Source organism: Phasianus colchicus, chromosome 8, assembly GCF_987193195.1.
Source record: "Phasianus colchicus chromosome 8, bPhaCol1.hap1.1, whole genome shotgun sequence".
In the NCBI taxonomy this organism is placed as follows: Eukaryota; Metazoa; Chordata; class Aves; order Galliformes; family Phasianidae; genus Phasianus; species Phasianus colchicus.
The window spans coordinates 31,827,287-31,848,056 of record NC_143443.1 but is presented as its reverse complement, the minus strand read 5'-3'; the positions used below and the strand labels follow the sequence as shown (position 1 = coordinate 31,848,056).

General features: G+C 45.8%; 1 protein-coding gene across 1 annotated transcript in view; it reads right to left on the bottom strand.

Moving 5' to 3' along the window:
- The window catches only part of DMBT1 (deleted in malignant brain tumors 1), a 32,899-nt gene extending 24,755 nt beyond the window's left edge, over positions 1–8,144 (bottom strand). The window contains 13 exon segments of the mRNA XM_090144598.1: positions 124–435; positions 1,343–1,381; positions 1,667–1,711; positions 1,970–2,281; positions 3,184–3,222; positions 3,509–3,553; positions 3,812–4,123; positions 5,026–5,064; positions 5,350–5,394; positions 5,654–5,965; positions 6,868–6,906; positions 7,192–7,236; positions 7,493–8,144. Of these exon segments, the coding sequence (XP_090000724.1) occupies positions 124–435; positions 1,343–1,381; positions 1,667–1,711; positions 1,970–2,281; positions 3,184–3,222; positions 3,509–3,553; positions 3,812–4,123; positions 5,026–5,064; positions 5,350–5,394; positions 5,654–5,965; positions 6,868–6,906; positions 7,192–7,236; positions 7,493–7,946 (2,038 nt within the window). The 5' untranslated portion in view covers positions 7,947–8,144.
- Positions 8,145–20,770: the final 12,626 nt, after the last annotated feature.

Here is a 20,770-nt window from a genome sequence, read left to right as displayed (position 1 = left end):
ATCTCCCACGGGAGCACGGCAAGTCACAAGCTGCAAACATAGCACCACAACCTCCCCATGCCCGGCCAAGGAGGGCCAATTCATCAGCCTGTGCCAGCACTTGGGAAGGACAACCAATGGTACCTGAGCAGACAACGCTGGCATCCTCATAGTGGTTACAGTTGTGCACGCCCCAGCCACGGCTCCTGCACTCAAAGAGGGACGACTCATTCCCCATGCACTGCACATCGTCCAGGTAAATCGTGCCATTGCCTTGTCCAAAATAGGCATATCCTGGTGCCGAAACTGCAAAGCCACAGTCCAGCTGCCTGCACACGACGTCGGCATCACGGATGTCCCAGTTGTCATCGCAGACCGTGCCCCGACTCCCATTGTAGTAGACCTCAACGCGCCCCTCACACCGGTTCCGGCCATTCACCAAGCTCAGAGAGGCATCTGGGAAAGGAGGGAACAAGGAACACATGGGAAAACACTGCAGCATGCACACATCTCCCCTTCACTGGGCAATTTCAACACCACACAAGTTTGAGGCCATGAGGATCGCTACTCTCAGCCAAATTAGGCTCCTCATTTCCATGACTCTCCTCTCCTGTTCTTCTCTTCTGCATCTCTGGCACTTCATGAGAAGGATGTGGGAGTTCCGGTGGATGGAAAGCACAGATCTATCATGGAACTATGCTGAGCCTTGCTCAACAGAGGACCAAGCCTATTCTGCGCTGCTTTAAGCACAGCTCAGCTAGCCAGGGAACACCAGTCCTCCCGCACTCAACAGATCTGCGGCTGCAGCCCAAGTACTCTCTGTGGTTTTGAGTTCTACAGAGTAAGAACATGAAACATTTACAGTGTGTCCAAAGAAGGGTGAAGGAAATGATAGAAAAATCAATTAGATGACGTGATTTAGGAGGAGAGGTCACATGGTCAGTTCAGCCGAGAGAGTGCAGGAGCCTGAGAAGGGATGTGGTTGCTGTCAGCACCTTCCTCATGATGGGCAAAGGGGAATGGCTCAAAGCTGCATCAGCGGAGCATCAGGTTGGGTACTGGGAAGAGCTGTGCACAGACAGGCAGGCTGGGCACTGCAAGTGGCCCCTGGGGAAGTGGTCACGGCCCCAGGCCTACCAGGGTTGACCAAACAGTTGGACAGCGCTCGCAGACATGTGAGATCTCTCTTTAGCCTCTCTGTGCAAAGCCCACACCTCGACTCTATTGTCCCTATGGGTCCCCGCCAGCTCCGCATGTTTGAGGACTCTCTGATTCCACAGAAAAGACAAAGCTCATGCGCTCAGATAGCAACAAACACAGCTGTGAAGTAGTTAGAGACAAACCAGGAATAATGTAGACGTACTTGACGGAATGGAGACATCTGCGGTGGTGTACGTGGAAGCTGTTGAGAGGGGGAGAGAAAGAATCTCAAGTGAGGCACGTGTGGTTGAATCTAGACTTGGAAAAACATACCCCATAGCTCTGTGCTCCCCACAGCTGCAGGCAACGTGAAATTCAACCCCAGGGACATTTCTGGCAGCACCATGCCCTGCCCTCCAATGTGGGCTTAACAACTGGCCCACCCACACCTGGTACACCAGCGGGCATCTGACTGTGTAGCTGGGTTGGTAACCCCTGTAACCCGAAAGGAAAGCACCAGACGGGAACACGCAATATGCAGACTCACGTGTAGTTCTCCATGGGTAGCTACTTGGGTATCCAGGTGTTGCATCTGTTGTGGGAGAAGAGAAAGAAATACATGAGGGACATTGGGATGGAGGAGCACACCAGCTTTGCTCCCAGCACTGGGGATGGCAGTGCTGCCCTGCCACGCTGCAATGCACAGCATGGGGATATGGGCAGGGCCATCTCCCACGGGAGCACGGCAAGTCACAAGCTGCAAACATAGCACCACAACCTCCCCATGCCCGGCCAAGGAGGGCCAATTCATCAGCCTGTGCCAGCACTTGGGAAGGACAACCAATGGTACCTGAGCAGACAACGCTGGCATCCTCATAGTGGTTACAGTTGTGCACGCCCCAGCCACGGCTCCTGCACTCAAAGAGGGACGACTCATTCCCCATGCACTGCACATCGTCCAGGTAAATCGTGCCATTGCCTTGTCCAAAATAGGCATATCCTGGTGCCGAAACTGCAAAGCCACAGTCCAGCTGCCTGCACACGACGTCGGCATCACGGATGTCCCAGTTGTCATCGCAGACCGTGCCCCGACTCCCATTGTAGTAGACCTCAACGCGCCCCTCACACCGGTTCCGGCCATTCACCAAGCTCAGAGAGGCATCTGGGAAAGGAGGGAACAAGGAACACATGGGAAAACACTGCAGCATGCACACATCTCCCCTTCACTGGGCAATTTCAACACCACACAAGTTTGAGGCCATGAGGATCGCTACTCTCAGCCAAATTAGGCTCCTCATTTCCATGACTCTCCTCTCCTGTTCTTCTCTTCTGCATCTCTGGCACTTCATGAGAAGGATGTGGGAGTTCCGGTGGATGGAAAGCACAGATCTATCATGGAACTATGCTGAGCCTTGCTCAACAGAGGACCAAGCCTATTCTGCGCTGCTTTAAGCACAGCTCAGCTAGCCAGGGAACACCAGTCCTCCCGCACTCAACAGATCTGCGGCTGCAGCCCAAGTACTCTCTGTGGTTTTGAGTTCTACAGAGTAAGAACATGAAACATTTACAGTGTGTCCAAAGAAGGGTGAAAGAAATGATAGAAAAATCAATTAGATGACGTGATTTAGGAGGAGAGGTCACATGGTCAGTTCAGCCGAGAGAGTGCAGGAGCCTGAGAAGGGATGTGGTTGCTGTCAGCACCTTCCTCATGATGGGCAAAGGGGAATGGCTCAAAGCTGCATCAGCGGAGCATCAGGTTGGGTACTGGGAAGAGCTGTGCACAGACAGGCAGGCTGGGCACTGCAAGTGGCCCCTGGGGAAGTGGTCACGGCCCCAGGCCTACCAGGGTTGACCAAACAGTTGGACAGCGCTCGCAGACATGTGAGTTCTCTCTTTAGCCTCCCGGTGCAAAGCCCACACCTCGACTCTATTGTCCCTATGGGTCCCCGCCAGCTCCGCATGTTTGAGGACTCTCTGATTCCACAGAAAAGACAAAGCTCATGCGCTCAGATAGCAACAAACACAGCTCTGAAGTAGTTAGAGACAGGAATAATGTAGACGTACTTGACGGAATGGAGACATCTGCGGTGGTGTACGTGGAAGCTGTTGAGAGGGGGAGAGAAAGAATCTCAAGTGAGGCACGTGTGGTTGAATCTAGACTTGGAAAAACATACCCCATAGCTCTGTGCTCCCCACAGCTGCAGGCAATGTGAAATTCAACCCCAGGGATTTTTTCTGGCAGCACCATGCCCTGCCCTCCAATGTGGGCTTAACAACTGGCCCACCCACACCTGGTACACCAGCGGGCATCTGACTGTGTAGCTGGGTTGGTAACCCCTGTAACCCCAAAGTAAAGCACCGGACGGGAACGCGCAATATGCAGACTCACGTGTAGTTCTCCATGGGTAGCTACTTGGGTATCCAGGTGTTGCATCTGTTGCGGGAGAAGAGAAAGAAATACATGAGGGACATTGGGATGGAGGAGCACACCAGCTTTGCTCCCAGCACTGGGGATGGCAGTGCTGCCCTGCCACACTGCAATGCACAGCATGGGGGTATCGGCAGGGCCATCTCCCATGGGAGCATGGCAAGTCACAAGCTGCAAACATAGCACCACAACCTCCCCATGCCAGGTCAAGGAGGGCCAATTCATCAGCCTGTACCAGCACTTGGGAAGGACAACCAATGGTACCTGAGCAGACAACGCTGGCATCCTCATAGTGGTTACAGTTGTGCACGCCCCAGCCACGGCTCCTGCACTCAAAGAGGGAAGACTCATTCCCCATGCACTGCACATCGTCCAGGTAAATCCTGCCGGTGCCTTGTCCAAAATAGGCACTTCCTGGTGCTGAAACTGCAAAGCCACAGTCCAGCTGCCTGCACACGACGTCGGCATCACGGATGTCCCAGTCGTCATCGCAGACCGTGCCCCGACTCCCATTGTAGTAGACCTCAACGCGCCCCTCACACCGGTTCCGGCCATTCACCAAGCTCAGAGAGGCATCTGGGAAAGGAGGGAATAAGGAACACATGGGAAAACACTGCAGCATGCACACATCTCCCCTTCACAGGGCAATTTCAACACCACACAAGTTTGAGGCCATGAGGATCGCTACTCTCAGCTGAATTAGGATCCTCATTTCCATGACTCTCCTCTCCCCTTCTTCTCTTCTGCATCTCTGGCACTTCATGAGAAGGATGTGGGAGTTCCGGTGGATGGAAAGCCCGGATCTATCATGGAACTATGCTGAGCCTTGCTCAACAGAGGACCAAGCCTATTCTGCGCTGCTTTAAGCACAGCTCAGCTAGCCAGGGAACACCAGTCCTCCCGCACTCAACAGATCTGCGGCTGCAGCCCAAGTACTCTCAGTGGTTTTGAGTTCTACAGAGTAAGAACATGAAACATTTACAGTGTGTCCAAAGAAGGGTGAAAGAAATGATAGAAAAATCAATTAGATGACGTGATTTAGGAGGAGAGGTCACATGGTCAGTTCAGCCGAGAGAGTGCAGGAGCCTGAGAAGGGATGTGGTTGCTGTCAGCACCTTCCTCATGATGGGCAAAGGGGAATGGCTCAAAGCTGCATCAGCGGAGCATCAGGTTGGGTACTGGGAAGAGCTGTGCACAGACAGGCAGGCTGGGCACTGCAAGTGGCCCCTGGGGAAGTGGTCATGGCCCCAGGCCTACCAGGGTTGACCAAACAGTTGGACAGCGCTCGCAGACATGTGAGATCTCTCTTTAGCCTCCCGGTGCAGAGCCCACACCTCGACTCTATTGTCCCTATGGGTCCCCGCCAGCTCCGCATGTTTGAGGACTCTCTGATTCCACAGAAAAGACAAAGCTCATGCGCTCAGATAGCAACAAACACAGCTCTGAAGTAGTTAGAGACAGGAATAATGTAGACGTACTTGACGGAATGGAGACATCTGCGGTGGTGTACGTGGAAGCTGTTGAGAGGGGGAGAGAAAGAATCTCAAGTGAGGCACGTGTGGTTGAATCTAGACTTGGAAAAACATACCCCATAGCTCTGTGCTCCCCACAGCTGCAGGCAACGTGAAATTCAACCCCAGGGACATTTCTGGCAGCACCATGCCCTGCCCTCCAATGTGGGCTTAACAACTGGCCCACCCACACCTGGTACACCAGCGGGCATCTGACTGTGTAGCTGGGTTGGTAACCCCTGTAACCCGAAAGTAAAGCACCAGACGGGCACACGCAATATGCAGACTCACGTGTAGTTCTCCATGGGTAGCTACTTGGGTATCCAGGTGTTGCATCTGTTGCGGGAGAAGAGAAAGAAAATACATGAGGGACATTGGGATGGAGGAGCACACCAGCTTTGCTCCCAGCACTGGGGATGGCAGTGCTGCCCTGCCACACTGCAATGCACAGCATGGGGGTATCGGCAGGGCCATCTCCCACGGGAGCACGGCAAGTCACAAGCTGCAAACATAGCACCACAACCTCCCCATGCCCGGCCAAGGAGGGCCAATTCATCAGCCTGTGCCAGCACTTGGGAAGGACAACCAATGGTACCTGAGCAGACAACGCTGGCATCCTCATAGTGGTTACAGTTGTGCACGCCCCAGCCACGGCTCCTGCACTCAAAGAGGGACGACTCATTCCCCATGCACTGCACATCGTCCAGGTAAATCCTGCCGGTGCCTTGTCCAAAATAGGCACTTCCTGGTGCTGAAACTGCAAAGCCACAGTCCAGCTGCCTGCACACAACGTCGGCATCACGGATGTCCCAGTCGTCATCGCAGACCGTGCCCCGACTCCCATTGTAGTAGACCTCAACGCGCCCCTCACACCGGTTCCGGCCATTCACCAAGCTCAGAGAGGCATCTGGGAAAGGAGGGAATAAGGAACACATGGGAAAACACTGCAGCATGCACACATCTCCCCTTCACAGGGCAATTTCAACACCACACAAGTTTGAGGCCATGAGGATCGCTACTCTCAGCCAAATTAGGCTCCTCATTTCCATGACTCTCCTCTCCCGTTCTTCTCTTCTGCATCTCTGGCACTTCATGAGAAGGATGTGGGAGTTCCGGTGGATGGAAAGCCCGGATCTATCATGGAACTATGCTGAGCCTTGCTCAACAGAGGACCAAGCCTATTCTGCGCTGCTTTAAGCACAGCTCAGCTAGCCAGGGAACACCAGTCCTCCCGCACTCAACAGATCTGCGGCTGCAGCCCAAGTACTCTCAGTGGTTTTGAGTTCTACAGAGTAAGAACATGAAACATTTACAGTGTGTCCAAAGAAGGGTGAAAGAAATGATAGAAAAATCAATTAGATGACGTGATTTAGGAGGAGAGGTCACATGGTCAGTTCAGCCGAGAGAGTGCAGGAGCCTGAGAAGGGATGTGGTTGCTGTCAGCACCTTCCTCATGATGGGCAAAGGGGAATGGCTCAAAGCTGCATCAGCGGAGCATCAGGTTGGGTACTGGGAAGAGCTGTGCACAGACAGGCAGGCTGGGCACTGCAAGTGGCCCCTGGGGAAGTGGTCACGGCCCCAGGCCTACCAGGGTTGACCAAACAGTTGGACAGCGCTCGCAGACATGTGAGTTCTCTCTTTAGCCTCCCGGTGCAGAGCCCACACCTCGACTCTATTGTCCCTGTAGGGCCCTGCCAGCTCCACATGTTTGAGGACTCTCTGATTCCACAGAAAAGACAAAGCTCATGCGCTCAGATAGCAACAAACACAGCTCTGAAGTAGTTAGAGACAGGAATAATGTAGACGTACTTGACGGAATGGAGACATCTGCGGTGGTGTACGTGGGAGCTGTTGAGAGGGGGAGAGAAAGAATCTCAAGTGAGGCACGTGTGGTTGAATCTAGACTTGGAAAAACATACCCCATAGCTCTGTGCTCCCCACAGCTGCAGGCAACGTGAAATTCAACCCCAGGGACATTTCTGGCAGCACCATGCCCTGCCCTCCAATGTGGGCTTAACAACTGGCCCACCCACACCTGGTACACCAGCGGGCATCTGACTGTGTAGCTGGGTTGGTAACCCCTGTAACCCCAAAGTAAAGCACCAGACGGGAACACGCAATATGCAGACTCACGTGTAGTTCTCCATGGGTAGCTACTTGGGTATCCAGGTGGTGCATCTGTTGCGGGAGAAGAGAAAGAAATACATGAGGGACATTGGGATGGAGGAGCACACCAGCTTTGCTCCCAGCACTGGGGATGGCAGTGCTGCCCTGCCACAGTGCAGTGCACAGCATGGGGGTATCAGCAGGGCCATCTCCCATGGGAGCACGGCAAGTCACAAGCTGCAAACAGCACCACAACCTCCCCATGCCAGGCCAAGGAGGGCCAATTCATCAGCCTGTACCAGGACTTGGGAAGGACAACCAAAGGTACCTGAGCAGACAACGCTGGCATCCTCATAGTGGTTACAGTTGTGCACGCCCCAGCCACGGCTCCTGCACTCAAAGAGGGACGACTCATTCCCCGTGCACTGCACATCGTCCAGGTAAATCCTGCCGGTGCCTTGTCCAAAATAGGCACTTCCTGGTGCTGAAACTGCAAAGCCACAGTCCAGCTGCCTGCACACGACGTCGGCATCACGGATGTCCCAGTCGTCATCGCAGACCGTGCCCCAACTCCCATTGTAGTAGACCTCAACGCGCCCCTCACACCGGTTCCGGCCATTCACCAAGCTCAGAGAGGCATCTGGGAAAGGAGGGAATAAGGAACACATGGGAAAACACTGCAGCATGCACACATCTTCCCTTCTCAGGGCAATTTCAACCCCACACATGTTTGAGGCCATGAGGACTGTCATTCTCAGCTGAATTAGGCTCCTCATTTCCATGACTCTCCTCTCCTGTTCTTCTCTTCTGTGTCTCTCATGCTTGTTGAAAGGATATAGGACTTTTGGTGGATGGAAAGCTCAGCATATTTCATCTCTGTTCTTTGGCTTTCAAAAGGACCATGCCATTTTGTGGTGGACAAATCAAGCTGCAGTCATCCTGTCAAAAAGAACGCTTGTTCCTCTACACTCAGTGGAGGTGCAGCTGCACATCCTGTACCATGTGAAGTTTTGGGCTCTGAAGTTTTAGAAGGATTTAAAAAAAATGACAATGATCTAGAGGCACGGCTTAATTGACACCGAGAAGTCTCTTTTTCAACACAAACTGTGATGTTTTCAGGTATGACACAGCTCCAGAAGTGTTTACTGGGTATATTGTCTGTTCAAGTATTCATTCCTGTGAAATATCATTAGTAGTCCTTAAAAATACTAAATATTGATTTCTCACAAAGCCCAACCTACCTGAACATGACTGTGATTTGCAAGTGTAAATGTGCCAGCTGGGCTTTTATTGTCTCCAGGTTTTCTTAGGTGTATGAAAGCCTCAAAGGCACAGCTGGTAGAAAAATAAATGTCCCTGAGGCTTCGTGATACCATATATGATAGCAGCTGTATCTTACTACTATGTTTCCATTACATGATGTAAAGCAAAGCACTGTTGCTCCATGTGCATCTGCAAGTTGAACTTTCAAGTCTTTTAAAGCATGTATGCACTACAGGCAAGGAACTACATTCCTCCTAAATTTCATACTAATAGACATGGATTTATACAAATAAAGTCATTCATATTTTACAGTAGTATTTATTGTTTTAATCTATGCTAGAGGACACTACTGTAAAGGTCTAAACATTGGTTCATTGCACTGAATTTACTTCAGTGCAAATAATAGTTAATCACAAAGTTGATTCGTTTGTATTTTTAATAAGAGAACAATGCTATCTAATTGCAGTCTGTTTTACATATGATCTTTGAACGAAGTTGATTATATTAGCACGAGTTACGTTTATGAAATTGGTGAAGAGGACTAAGTCCCTCTTCTCTACCTATTTGTAAGAACGTTTTAAAAGATTTTAAGTAGTTTACCTGAGATGGCACCCAGAATTGCTGTGCTTAAGAGGAAAAGCAGGATCTTGTTTGTATCCATCTTGCACAAGAGGTGCCAATGAAGCCGAGCATCAGAATTTATACCCCATACCTGTGAAAGGGTGAGGCTCCCAAGGCCAGCCTGTCCAAACAGTGGATGATTATGAAATGTAGTTCAACAGTCATGATCCAAGTTATACCTGGCTTCTTATCCAATGTTTTATGACAACCAGATCTTTACAGGAACAGAACCTATTAAGAACAAAGTTTCAATTTCCTGGAAAATTTGTTCTATCATCATTATTACAAATTATCTTAACTGTATCTTTGACTTGTGAGCATGTCCAGTATTACCTTTGGAACCAGACTGGTGAACTTAAGTATTTCTTTGCTCCTATCATCCCAGTTTGATTTATTTGCTGCCTGTAGCTAAAGACTTAATTAAGCAGATTGCAACAAGGCCAGGCAGCAAACACAAGCAGAGTATCCTGGTCTCATTTACGTTTCTGATGCCTTCCTCTTGAAATTACAGGCTTGCTTCTCTGTTGTTTCTCAACAAACAGCACATAATACATGGGATTAAGTCGGGTATCAAAAATAAGTTATTGCAAGTTATTTGTTAAATACCCTAACTGGAGCTCATTGGGAGTCTCTGCCAAGCTTGCTCTGATTTAGCAGTATCTTCCCCAAATCTATCACTATGCTCTTCAGTTGAATTAGCCAGCAATTCTTTGAATCACAAAGTTTATCAAAAGAGAAGGAAACGTGGCCTGATGAAAAATCCAAAGTTCCATTGAAATGGTTTCATCAGTTGGTCAATGTGAAGTCTTAATGAGGTTTTAGATAGCTTTGGGAACAACTGCCCATAATCCTGTCCTGCTAATCTTTTAGCTGGAGTCGTTTTATTGCAGTTCTGTAGGTTTTCCTCCTCACATACAGGCCAGCTAGCAACAGGTCGTTTGTTGGTCTAATATTCCGTTCAGTGCGCTTCATACAAGCTTTACCTGTCTATTCACTATGACTATGGTACAAACAGCTGAAATAATTCATGCTTCCTGATGGTATATTCCAACTTTCCTCCTGCAGCAAAACAAGTCTTGAGTGTAGAAACAAAAGGAAATAACAAGTCCTCTTTCTGCAAGGTTCACAGTGCTAGAAGAAAGGAAGAAAAGACAAAAGGGCAGGGTCCAGAAACAGAACCAGGAATTATCAAAGCAGCCACTGAAAAGAGCAAACAATTGGAGCACAATGGTCAATACGACTGATTGTATTCATGTATTGATAAAGAAATGTAAGCATGAACATTGCTATTCACAGCTCTGCTGTTCCCGACAAAAGCAAAAACAACACCATGTGCTCAGTGGAGTCGTCGCACACTGTGTTTGGGAAGGGGCTACAGGGTCTTATCCCTTCCTCTAAATTCCTGAGAAATGACATGGGGCAGCTTCTGGGCTCTCCTGATGGAGGGCTCCCCTGTGCCACCCTGCTACCAAAATCCATATAAGCCCAATGCTGATTCCAGTCTTGGGTTGCCCAGTTTGTAAGAGATATGGACATAGTGCAGGGAGTCTACTGAAGATACTAAAATGATTAAGGAGCATCTGAAGGATGGAGCAACTCTCTTACAGGGAGAGAGTGAGATATTTGAGACTGCAGTCTGAAAAGAGAAAGCTCAGAGGGATCTCATTCATTTGTATAAAGACCTGGTGGAGTGGAATAAAGACAGAACTGGACTCTTCTCAGTAATACCTGGTGGGATGGCAAGAAGCAATGAGCACGAAGTATATGTTGAAATGAAATTTACCAAAGCATTTAGGTTTGATAACAGGTACTTTTGATTTACATCTGCTGAAATGCCAGCATCCTCTGTTAAAAAAAAAAAAAAAAAAAAAAAGGATCTAGAGTTTATTCCTCCTTTCTACTGTACATATCGAAATCACAGCAGGAGGAAGTTTGATGTAAAATAAAGTACCATAAAGACTATAAAACACCCAACGTATTGCACTGCAGGCTTGATAACATATCAGCAATTAGCTGCTGTTCTGACAGCAGAGCTCAGCTTTTGGCCATGCAACACTGAGGCAGAATACGTGAGATTGAGTGTGTGCTACCACAAAACAAAAATGCCAGGTGTGCAAAACCTAAACGAGTTTGCCTGAGAAAACCAACCTGATGACTCAGGACATCTTATATTGGAGTTCAGCTGTTTGCTAAAGCAAGTGTCCTCTTGCTTTAGAGTACTTCCACTTGGATTAAAGACAAAATGTTGTATTTTTTATGCAGTTAAATTCAGTATTCCTCAGGTTTTTGTTCTTAGCCTGCTTTCCTTTGACCCTATAACATGAGAAAAAAAAAAACAAAAAAAAACATTAGCTGTTAGTCTACAAAAACAGCAAAATAAAATTTCAGAGTTCTTAGAAAGAGCAATATATGGATGAAATAAATCTATCTGCCATCTGGGCTCTAAGTAAGTCTAACATTTGGATAGTGCCTGGGCTGGGTAGGTTCTCACATCCAGCAAACCATCTGGGAGAGCTACAGATCTTTCAAACTGAGAGTTTGCTGCAATGTCCCATTTCTTGAATGCTGCTTTCCATTCTGAACTCATTCTTTCTACTTGTATCAAGACAGCATATAGGAAACTAACACACATTTATCACTTCCTTTTTCAGATGTAGTGATCTTTCAGTATTCAGAAGAAAGAAACCAACCATCTAGTAATGTTAGAGTAATTTCCAGCACCAGCTCACTTACAATGTATTGCTCAACATTTATGCTACTGGTCAGCTTATAGAAACTGTTGAACACCAAAGTCCTTCTAGAGAAAGCTAAAATTAGCCTACTTACGTCATTTTGTCTAAATGATAATAGCCATTCCATCTGCTCTGATGACCATTTCTGTGTATTTTTAACTACCCTACATTTTTTTTTCTTGTTCTCACAACATAACAAAAATAACATAATTCCAAAGACCTTCCATGCCTTGTGAACTTCACAAAAGCCTTCAAAGTGAATTATCTCACTGCACATCTTTATTAAGGACTTCTTCTTCATCCTACGGACCTCCCAGAATTTGTCATCATCTAAAAAATTATCATGTGACTGAACATAAAAATGCAAAGAGAAAGATGAACTGGGTTGCTTAAAAAAAAATTACACTGGATACAAAAAAAAATGTGACTAATTCTTATTTTTAATGTGTTATTTGAAAATCAATTGCTAATAGAGTAAGAATTCCTTTTTGTTACCTGTCACAGTGAATTCCAGCCCCATGTCTTTATCACATCTCTGTCTCTGCAAAGAAACACTTGTGGTTCTACGTGGAAAAAAAGCATTGTATTTACTTACTGATTTTAATCATAAAGCATCCAACAGGATTAAAGGTGTTGATTCCCTAAGATAGTTTGTGCTCATTTTGATGATCAGCTTGACTTATACAAGATAATTCCTAAGCTTTCCTACTTGGTGGCTGGTACAGCACATGTCTCTCTTCCCAGAAGAGTCTCTTGCAGGAATTTAATCTTATTTCAGAGGTTAAAAAGCAGAAGAAACAAAGAGCCATAATGGAAAAGTCAAGATTACTGGTTTGGGATATTCTCATCTGAAAGACCTCCAGCATTTCAACACGTCCAACAAACTCTGCAGGGAGAACAAGGAAGGCTTCCCCCCTTGCATATGCTGAATTTCAGCAAGATCACCAGATTTTTGCCAAGGAAATAAGCCTTTCCATCCATGCAAACAGAGGGGTACCAGAGAATCCCACAAACAATCCAGCCATATTATCAAAGGTAATGGGGAGCTCCATAAGGAAATTTGTCTGCTGCTCTAAAGCTGAGCCAAAACTCAACTCCCTGCCAACACTCACAAAATCCACACATCCAACAGTGTGTGAATCTAACAGGTGAGAATCGATTGAAATGTGCCACTGAGGAGGCTGCTCACAGCTAATGCTATTCCATGCACAGGTCTCATATGTTTGCATCGCTGAAGCCTATCATATTCCCTGCTGTGAAATTCTTGGTGACCTACAGAGTTTTATCTTAACAGAAGAATGGTAATAGAATAATGTAATAGTAATAAAGCTCTATTTTAAAGAACAAATCAAAGCTACGTGCCATAATTTTATCAAAACAGAATTGTAGGTGTTGGAAAATCATCGAGTCCAACCCCCCCTAAATGTTTCCCCAAATGTTTGGTTTTATTTCTTGTGGCATTTTGACTTAGGAAAGTATATTTTTAATAGTTAAATATGCACAAAAGAAAACATTTACAGTTAATTAAAAAAAAAAAAGTCCTCATGTTTCCAGTCCAACATGACCCTGCTTTCTGAGCTGTACCTATCTTTTATTTTCCCTGTACCATCCATGGCAAGATAGAGTACAAAGTACAGTACATTCAACTTTTTTTTTTTTTCCTATTTTTTTGTTCCAGCTAAATGGGCAGATCGTTTCCACCAGTGCAGAACTGTGCTTTTCATCATTTGAGGAGTGCCATACATGTGACACTGTGAGGTAACAGGAGTACTGGACTTACTGAATGGTAGAAACACACCCATCTCGTTCCCCCACCTTTCCCCCTCATTATTATACATTATAAAAAAATCTGTACGCAAGGAAGAGATGTTAGAGAATTTTGCCACACTACATAAAGTCAATTTTAGTTATATGTTGCTGTACCATATATTGCACTGCTTACAGTTTAAATGGGAGTCAAGATAGGTTGATAAAATTAAACATTAGAATTGACAATGAAACTCTGCAAGTGTTTAAGCTACTTGCATAACTTTTCTCATGAATAGTCTCCTGAAAGCTTTGGAAATATTTAGCACAGCTAACTGTTTGCCTATCTCTCTTCAAAATCAAGCCTTCAGTACTTTCCCAAATCCATTATGAAGATATTTGCTGAAATGCTTTTAGTTCAAGTGATGCCTTCCATTCATACTTTACAAAGAGGGTGCATTCTGAGGGCACCATATCTCAAAATCCACACTGGAAAACTTCCAAAGGCCAATCCAGCCTATGCAATAGCCTCCTACAAAGCCCAGCTTAACTAGAGCATAACCATAGCAATGCCAAACAGTAGGTTTTGTTCTTTAGTATGAAGAGAAAACACAGGAATGATCTTGGGTAGGCTGAGTAAGCAATGAAATCTGCCCAGATATGTCCATGCTGTGCTTCCCTTCACATAACAGCCAAGCACTATTTTGAAGAAGAGAGCTTAAAAGCCAGCTGTAGCATAACGTATGGCCAAGGACAGGCCAGCCAAGTTCATCAGCTGATTCACACCAAGTGGCCCAAGTCTGCTGAAAAGGCTTCAGCTTTCAGACCCAGTCACTTTGCACCTTGCAGCTCTATCCTCAATTAGATTAAGAGCATTGTATCACTCCATCTTGCCTAATAAGAAAGCAGACAGGAAGGAAAGGTGATGGAGGAAGTGATTAAAATATCTTCTTATGGTTTTCACTAACATTCAGTTTTATTAGATCGATAGCCAAACTCAAGTATGGTACAAGACCAGTGCAGATCAACAGAAGTGTTTAAAATACCCTAAAAGGATTACACCTTGTATTTGGCAAGATTCTAATGTATCTTTTTCTCTGTAGGACCTGTATTTCTGTCTTGGGAACTTGAGTCATGCAAAAGCCTTTGGCATTCACTTGTTCATGTGAATACTGTAGTACAATGAACCTACTCTGTCATGCATCTCATAAGGATGCAAGAATCGTCCTTTAAAAAAGGAAAAATACAATAGCCATTGATGTATTCCATTGTGCACTTTCTAGCTGCCACCCTACTGTGCAGTCATATTGGTGTAGTTTCAAACCAAGAGCCAAAGCTAAGAACAGCAATACAGGGTCTTACTGAACTAACAAAAAGCACTGAAAAAGATATAAGTACTAGAATACTCAATCAGAAACATTCTGCAGAAAATTTCCCCCACTGCATGCAGTTGCACTATCAGTGGTAAGTCAAGACACTGCATGCTGATCTAGTTTGAAGTTTGAACGTGCTCCAAAACAGGAGGGCTGTACCAGTAACTCTTTACCCCTTTACAGCTCCTTCCCCCAGTTACACCCAAACTGCTTTAACCTTAGGTGCAATAAAAGGCTCTGTTTCACTTTCAAATGTTGCAATAAAGGTACAAAAGTTCTATTGACTCAGGTGAGACTGCCCACTCATGTCCATTTCCACTGCCTTAGCCACAGTACAGAGCCAGCCCTGAATGCACACAATCCAGTGCTAAAAGACAAAAGCACTTGTTCCAGAGTTGAAGTCCACCCAGTAATGAGAGCCATAATGACATGCTCTTGGTTGCTAACAGCATTACAATGCCTCTGGTGTCCTGTTTTGTGCCAAAGACACTGGAGGCACAGTGGGGGAGCAGGCAGGGGACAAGGAAGCACAAAATTTCTTTGATAAACCAGATTGTCCAAAGACCTTTTTAGAAGCCTCCTCCTGATGGGCTGGCAGAGGCAGATCTCCTGAGATCTCAGCCCAACATCTTCCATCCACATCATCTCTTCCTGCTGAGAAAACTAAAGACAATGAATTGCCACAAACCAGATTATAATGCAGGCACCCTGACATCCAAAAGTTAACCTCTTCACAAAGATGCTATTCTTGATCAAAAGGTTCCTCATTTTGTTAAGTAGGAATGTTTTGGTAGATTGCTGGAATTGTTCATCTTTAATGAGAGCAAGTTTCAAGTTGTAGTAGGAACAGCAGCATAATTAGCATAATATAACACACTGTTGTAACCTTGATCAAAGGGGTTTCCACAGCCAACTAAAATATTTGAGCATTATCATTCATGCTGGACTCTTAAAAAAGGGAATTTACAATTAGCCAAGTGTTTCATACCACCTTTTATACTCTTTCGATGGTTATATGATAGTTAAAGATTTCCCTACAACAACATCTGGATATTGTGACATTCAGATTGTGATAAGATAAACAAAATAACTACTATAATTTGTGTTGGCACGGGCTGCCCAGGATGGTGGTAGAATAGCCATCCCTGGAGGTGTTCAGGCAAGAACCATGGAGATGTGGCACTGAGGGTCACGGTCAGTGGGCATGGTAGGGGTGGGTAGGGGATCTGAGAGATCTTTTCCAACCTTCATAATTCCATGATTCTTTGAAATATTATCCTATATAACATCACTCCACACTGTTACCTACAGATTAATAGATGGTGGGTCTCTGATGAGCCATCTCTGGGAGGTGCAGCTGGATGGCAGCATGTGGCTCTACCCTGTCCATGCAGCTGCAAGTGGTGCCCATCAGACAGGCTGGGCATTGACTTCAAAAGGGATTTGGATCAACTGGAAAGAAAACAATAGCATTGAGGCCGTGCTAGGAAATCTGACCTGAGTTGAAAAACAATTAAAGTTAGTTTCCAGAGGATGGAAGTCTATAGGGGAGATGTGATAACTGCCTTCAAATACATAATAGGCTGCTGAGAAGAGGAAGCAGACAATGTATGATGTCCATGCCAATAATACATAGGTAATGTAGCAAAGTCATTCATTAACAGCCTAAAAGATTATTCAATATCCGGAAAAGAATGAACTGTACAGGTGATGGGAGTCAAAAAGTTGTGGACATCTTAGGAGGGGCTGATTCAAGTTCAGAGAAACTGTACTGCACGCTGATGATGCAACCCACTCTAGCCCTATATGCCAGGAGGACATTATCTGTGGTTGCAGGAATACACCTAGCTAAAAACATTCTCCCATTCTCTGCAGGCAGTAAAGCAAACTGAGCAGAGGAAGCCCTTGCAGGTGGTGGCATTGCTTGCAATGGCCCTCAGTGCTTACAGGTCTGAAACAAAACCCAGTACAGCAATTCCTTCTGCACAGCACTCCTCCTTTCTCTTGTGAAATGCTTTTCCTTTAAATAAATTAAAAGAATAAAAACAAAACTCTTTAGTTGAGAATAAATAAATAGGTTGTAAAAAAGAAATAAGACGTGCATCAAAGCTTCAGTACAGTGTTGTCTTTTATGGGCACAAACTAGAAGACAGTTACAAGTGACTGGTTCTGTCTAGACACCAGGCAGCACTGCTGTACTGTGCCAGTGCCAGAGTCCTGACACAGGGACCAGAGAGGTTGTGGGTTCTCCTCTTTAGAAATATCCAAACCCACCTGGATGTGGCCCTGGGCACCCTGCTCTAGGTAGTGTAGAACAGGGGGGAGAGGCAGAGGGACCCCAGAGGTTTGGGACTTCAAACCAGTCCATTCTCCTTCCTTGCTGGACACATGAACTTAGATGAGATACACATCTCAAAAACTCAAAGTCAACTCTGCTGATGAAAACTTTCAGTTCTCATTGCTGAGCACCTGGTACCCATTTCCACATGAATCTGCTTTTCCCATCTTCTCTCCCTATCTTAAGCTTGAGCTTTCCCCCATATTCAACTACAGCACTGGGATTTTTGGCTTCGATTCGCCCCCTCGTGGACTCACCTGAAAAGAGGTGCCATAAACACCTCTTTATTCTATGGAACCGCAGAGCCAGCCCCATGGGCTGCTTCTCCTCTCTAAGCTTTTAGGGTCTTTGGGAAATGGGGATGGAGCATGACCCCGCAGCCTAAACCACAGCACCCACAAAGGTGCAAGACGTGAGGACTGTTAGCCATTACCACCCATATTTCATCAGTAACACCACCTCACAGTAAAAACGCCCTCTGCAGAGATGTGATCTGTACCACCACCTCAGTCCTGCTGGCGGGGAAGCAGGGGCTGTGCTAACCCAGGAAGCAGCCACACACCTCAGAGATGGGAGACAGAAGAAATGCAGCAACCCCATGTGTGCTCCTTAAAGGAGCACGGTGAAAAACTTTGCTTCTTGGGCAAGGGCTGCACAAGTTGCCAGCAGGAAAGCATACAAGGTTACCTTGGAGCTCAGAAGAGGACGAATGAGTTGAATTAGTCCTAAATCACAGGGCCTACACTCTGCATGCGAGAGGGCTTTGAAAGAAAGCAAGGGAGCATGTTACAAAAACACCACTACAGGATCAGATTCACTGCTTGCTTTAAATAGTACTTGAAAGTATAAAGCCTGGGGAAAAAGAAAGCATTGAATGTGAACTAAAGCGATGAAAAAGCTGGAAGGGAGGAAGAGAAGGGAGATGGGTCTGGTTTTATTAGTAACATAGTCCTTAATTATTCAGGATATGTAGTTTGATGTGTTTGTGCTCAAAAAAAAAACCAACAAAACAAACCAACCAACTTGATATGAAGTAATTTAGGTGTTTCCATAATCACTCATCCCACAACCTGCTTTGAAAAAAAGTAATTCTGCTTCATGTTGTTTTCCATTGGAGCTGGGCCATTGGAGCCATGCCTGCACAACGGTGCACAGCTAAAGGAAGCAGCTGCCATTGCTGGGCACTAATCCCAGCGGCTGAGGCAGGTGCACTCCTTTTTTGATACATCAAAATACACCACGGGGAGGTGGCAATTAATGCAAGCAGTATCTTTCTCATGTTCACAGAGAGCAGTGATTGCCACTGCTGACATCTGACAAAGCACGGAGCAGCAGCAGCATGCCTGTGCAATGCACTCTGCGTCCCTCACACCTTCACACTGCAAACATTCTGACAATCACTGCACTCTCCCTGCACAAACACTGAGCAGAGAAGCAATGAAGAGAATACGTGATCTTGTTCTCCAACACGGTAAGCAGTACTTCCAAGCTAGTAAAGTTAATTCTTCATGAAATCCAATTGATTTGACAGCAGTTCTTTAGCTCTGACCTCATTTTCTCTCTAATCAATTCCAAGTTATTATCTACTTGAGGAGAGAGTTCAAGACAACAGATGCTACTGTGCCATGACTACTGAAAAACGATGACACCGACCTTCACTTTATCACAATCACAGAATCTTTCAGGCTGGAAAAGACCTCTCAAATCCCCAAGGCCAACCCCACCCACCCCCACCATGCCCACATGGAACACCTCCATGGGACAGTGACCCCACCACTCCATGGGCAGCTGTGCCAACACATCACCACTCTTTCTGAGAAGAAATGTTTCCTAACATCCAACCTGGACCTCCCCTGGAGGTAATAATGCTTCTAAAATCCACTGCTCTGGACTGGTGGGTACTACTTGACCAAAGACAACTGCAGTTTTAATCACCTGTATTTTCTTGGATGTAATAACAACAAGCACACGATCTCACGCGCTGCTCACAGCGACAGACCTCTAGCAAAACAAAAAGATAGTTTTAAAAGCATTCTCAGCTCCCTTAACATAAAAGGGAATAGGCATTATAAAGAAATTTCTGCTATTTAAAACACAGGAGCTTACCACTCAGTGTATCAGCCACTGAATCCAGACAATTGTTAGTCATTATTATTTCTTTTTCTTTCTTTTTTTTTTTTTAACAGCTCTGCAGACATCTCCCTTATGGAAGAAGTGACTTTGCTGCACTGCATGACATCTGACCGCGGCCACATGCAGCAATGTGCTCAGCATCAGAGATTCAGGAGCTCCGCTTTCCATTCAGACATTCCACAGCCAGGAGGCCTGATTTCCCTCATTTAGTGTCCAACACTTGCTGAAATTTCCAGGAAATCGGTATTTATGCAAACTGTGCCAGAGTTACTCCATACAAAGCATTTTCAATTGCACTTTGGAAAGAACTGCGTGGAAGCAGCAAAGAAAGAAAACTTTCGACTCTACAACCCACCAAGACACCTGGATTTACGCAAAGACAAATCCCACTTTGTTGTCTCTCTTTCTCAATAATCTTATTTAAATACTTACGAACCGCTCACAGGCATTTTTAAGGAACCTTAAGCTACAAATGTGGCTGAACACAAGAGGGAATTCTAAACCTTTGTGGGGATGTGCTTGCCTTGCTGGGGATCGCAGGCAATTATAAAAAAAATAAATACATAACAAAAGTAATTTGGCACAGGCTGCCCAGGGAGGTGGCAGTCACCATCCCTGGATGCATTCAAGAGTCATATAGATGTGGCACTGAGAGGTATGGTTGGTGGGCATGGTGGGGATGGATGGTTAGACTAGACGATCTTAGTGGTCTTTTCCTTAATTATTCTGTGGTTCTATAATAAAATAAGCTGCAGGAGAGATCAGCTGGCATCCCACTAGATGGAGCTGTGGCCTCGAGTACAGCAACTAGAAACGTGGTGAAGCCTGTCATTAACCTGAGATGCACAAAAACCACTTACAGAAGTTAGATCTGTTTGCCCCGAGTTAAATTATGCCTCACAACAGTGTGCAAAGCACAGGCCTAAGGATGCACTGCCCTCGTTGTCAGTGCAAGGACATCAGCAGCAAACCCAAAATAAGTAGGTAGAAACCATGCTAAGGACAGCAACAGAGGGGTTTTTGAGAGAACACCACCACTAGGAACAGAGAATCAACCCACTTTGTAAACGATGCAGACACTTGCTTTGAAATAAAAAAGGCAGATAACTTGTTTGAAACACAACTTCCCATCTTCAGGGCTTTGGAGCTTTAGACTGGCTAATGGAGAGGGGAAGGTAGGTGGGATATTTTCACTTGCTGAGAGTTATTTGTGACTACATTACACACTACAGAACATCTGCAAAATACATTACTGCAACAGAAATCTCAAACATTAATTAACGCCGACAAAATGAACATCCATTGCAAACATATTAAGAAAAAAAACAAACAAACCAGCTCTGCAAAGTGTTCTACCTTGTGTCAAGAGATGCTAGGAAGTGCTGCAGGCCTTCAGCACT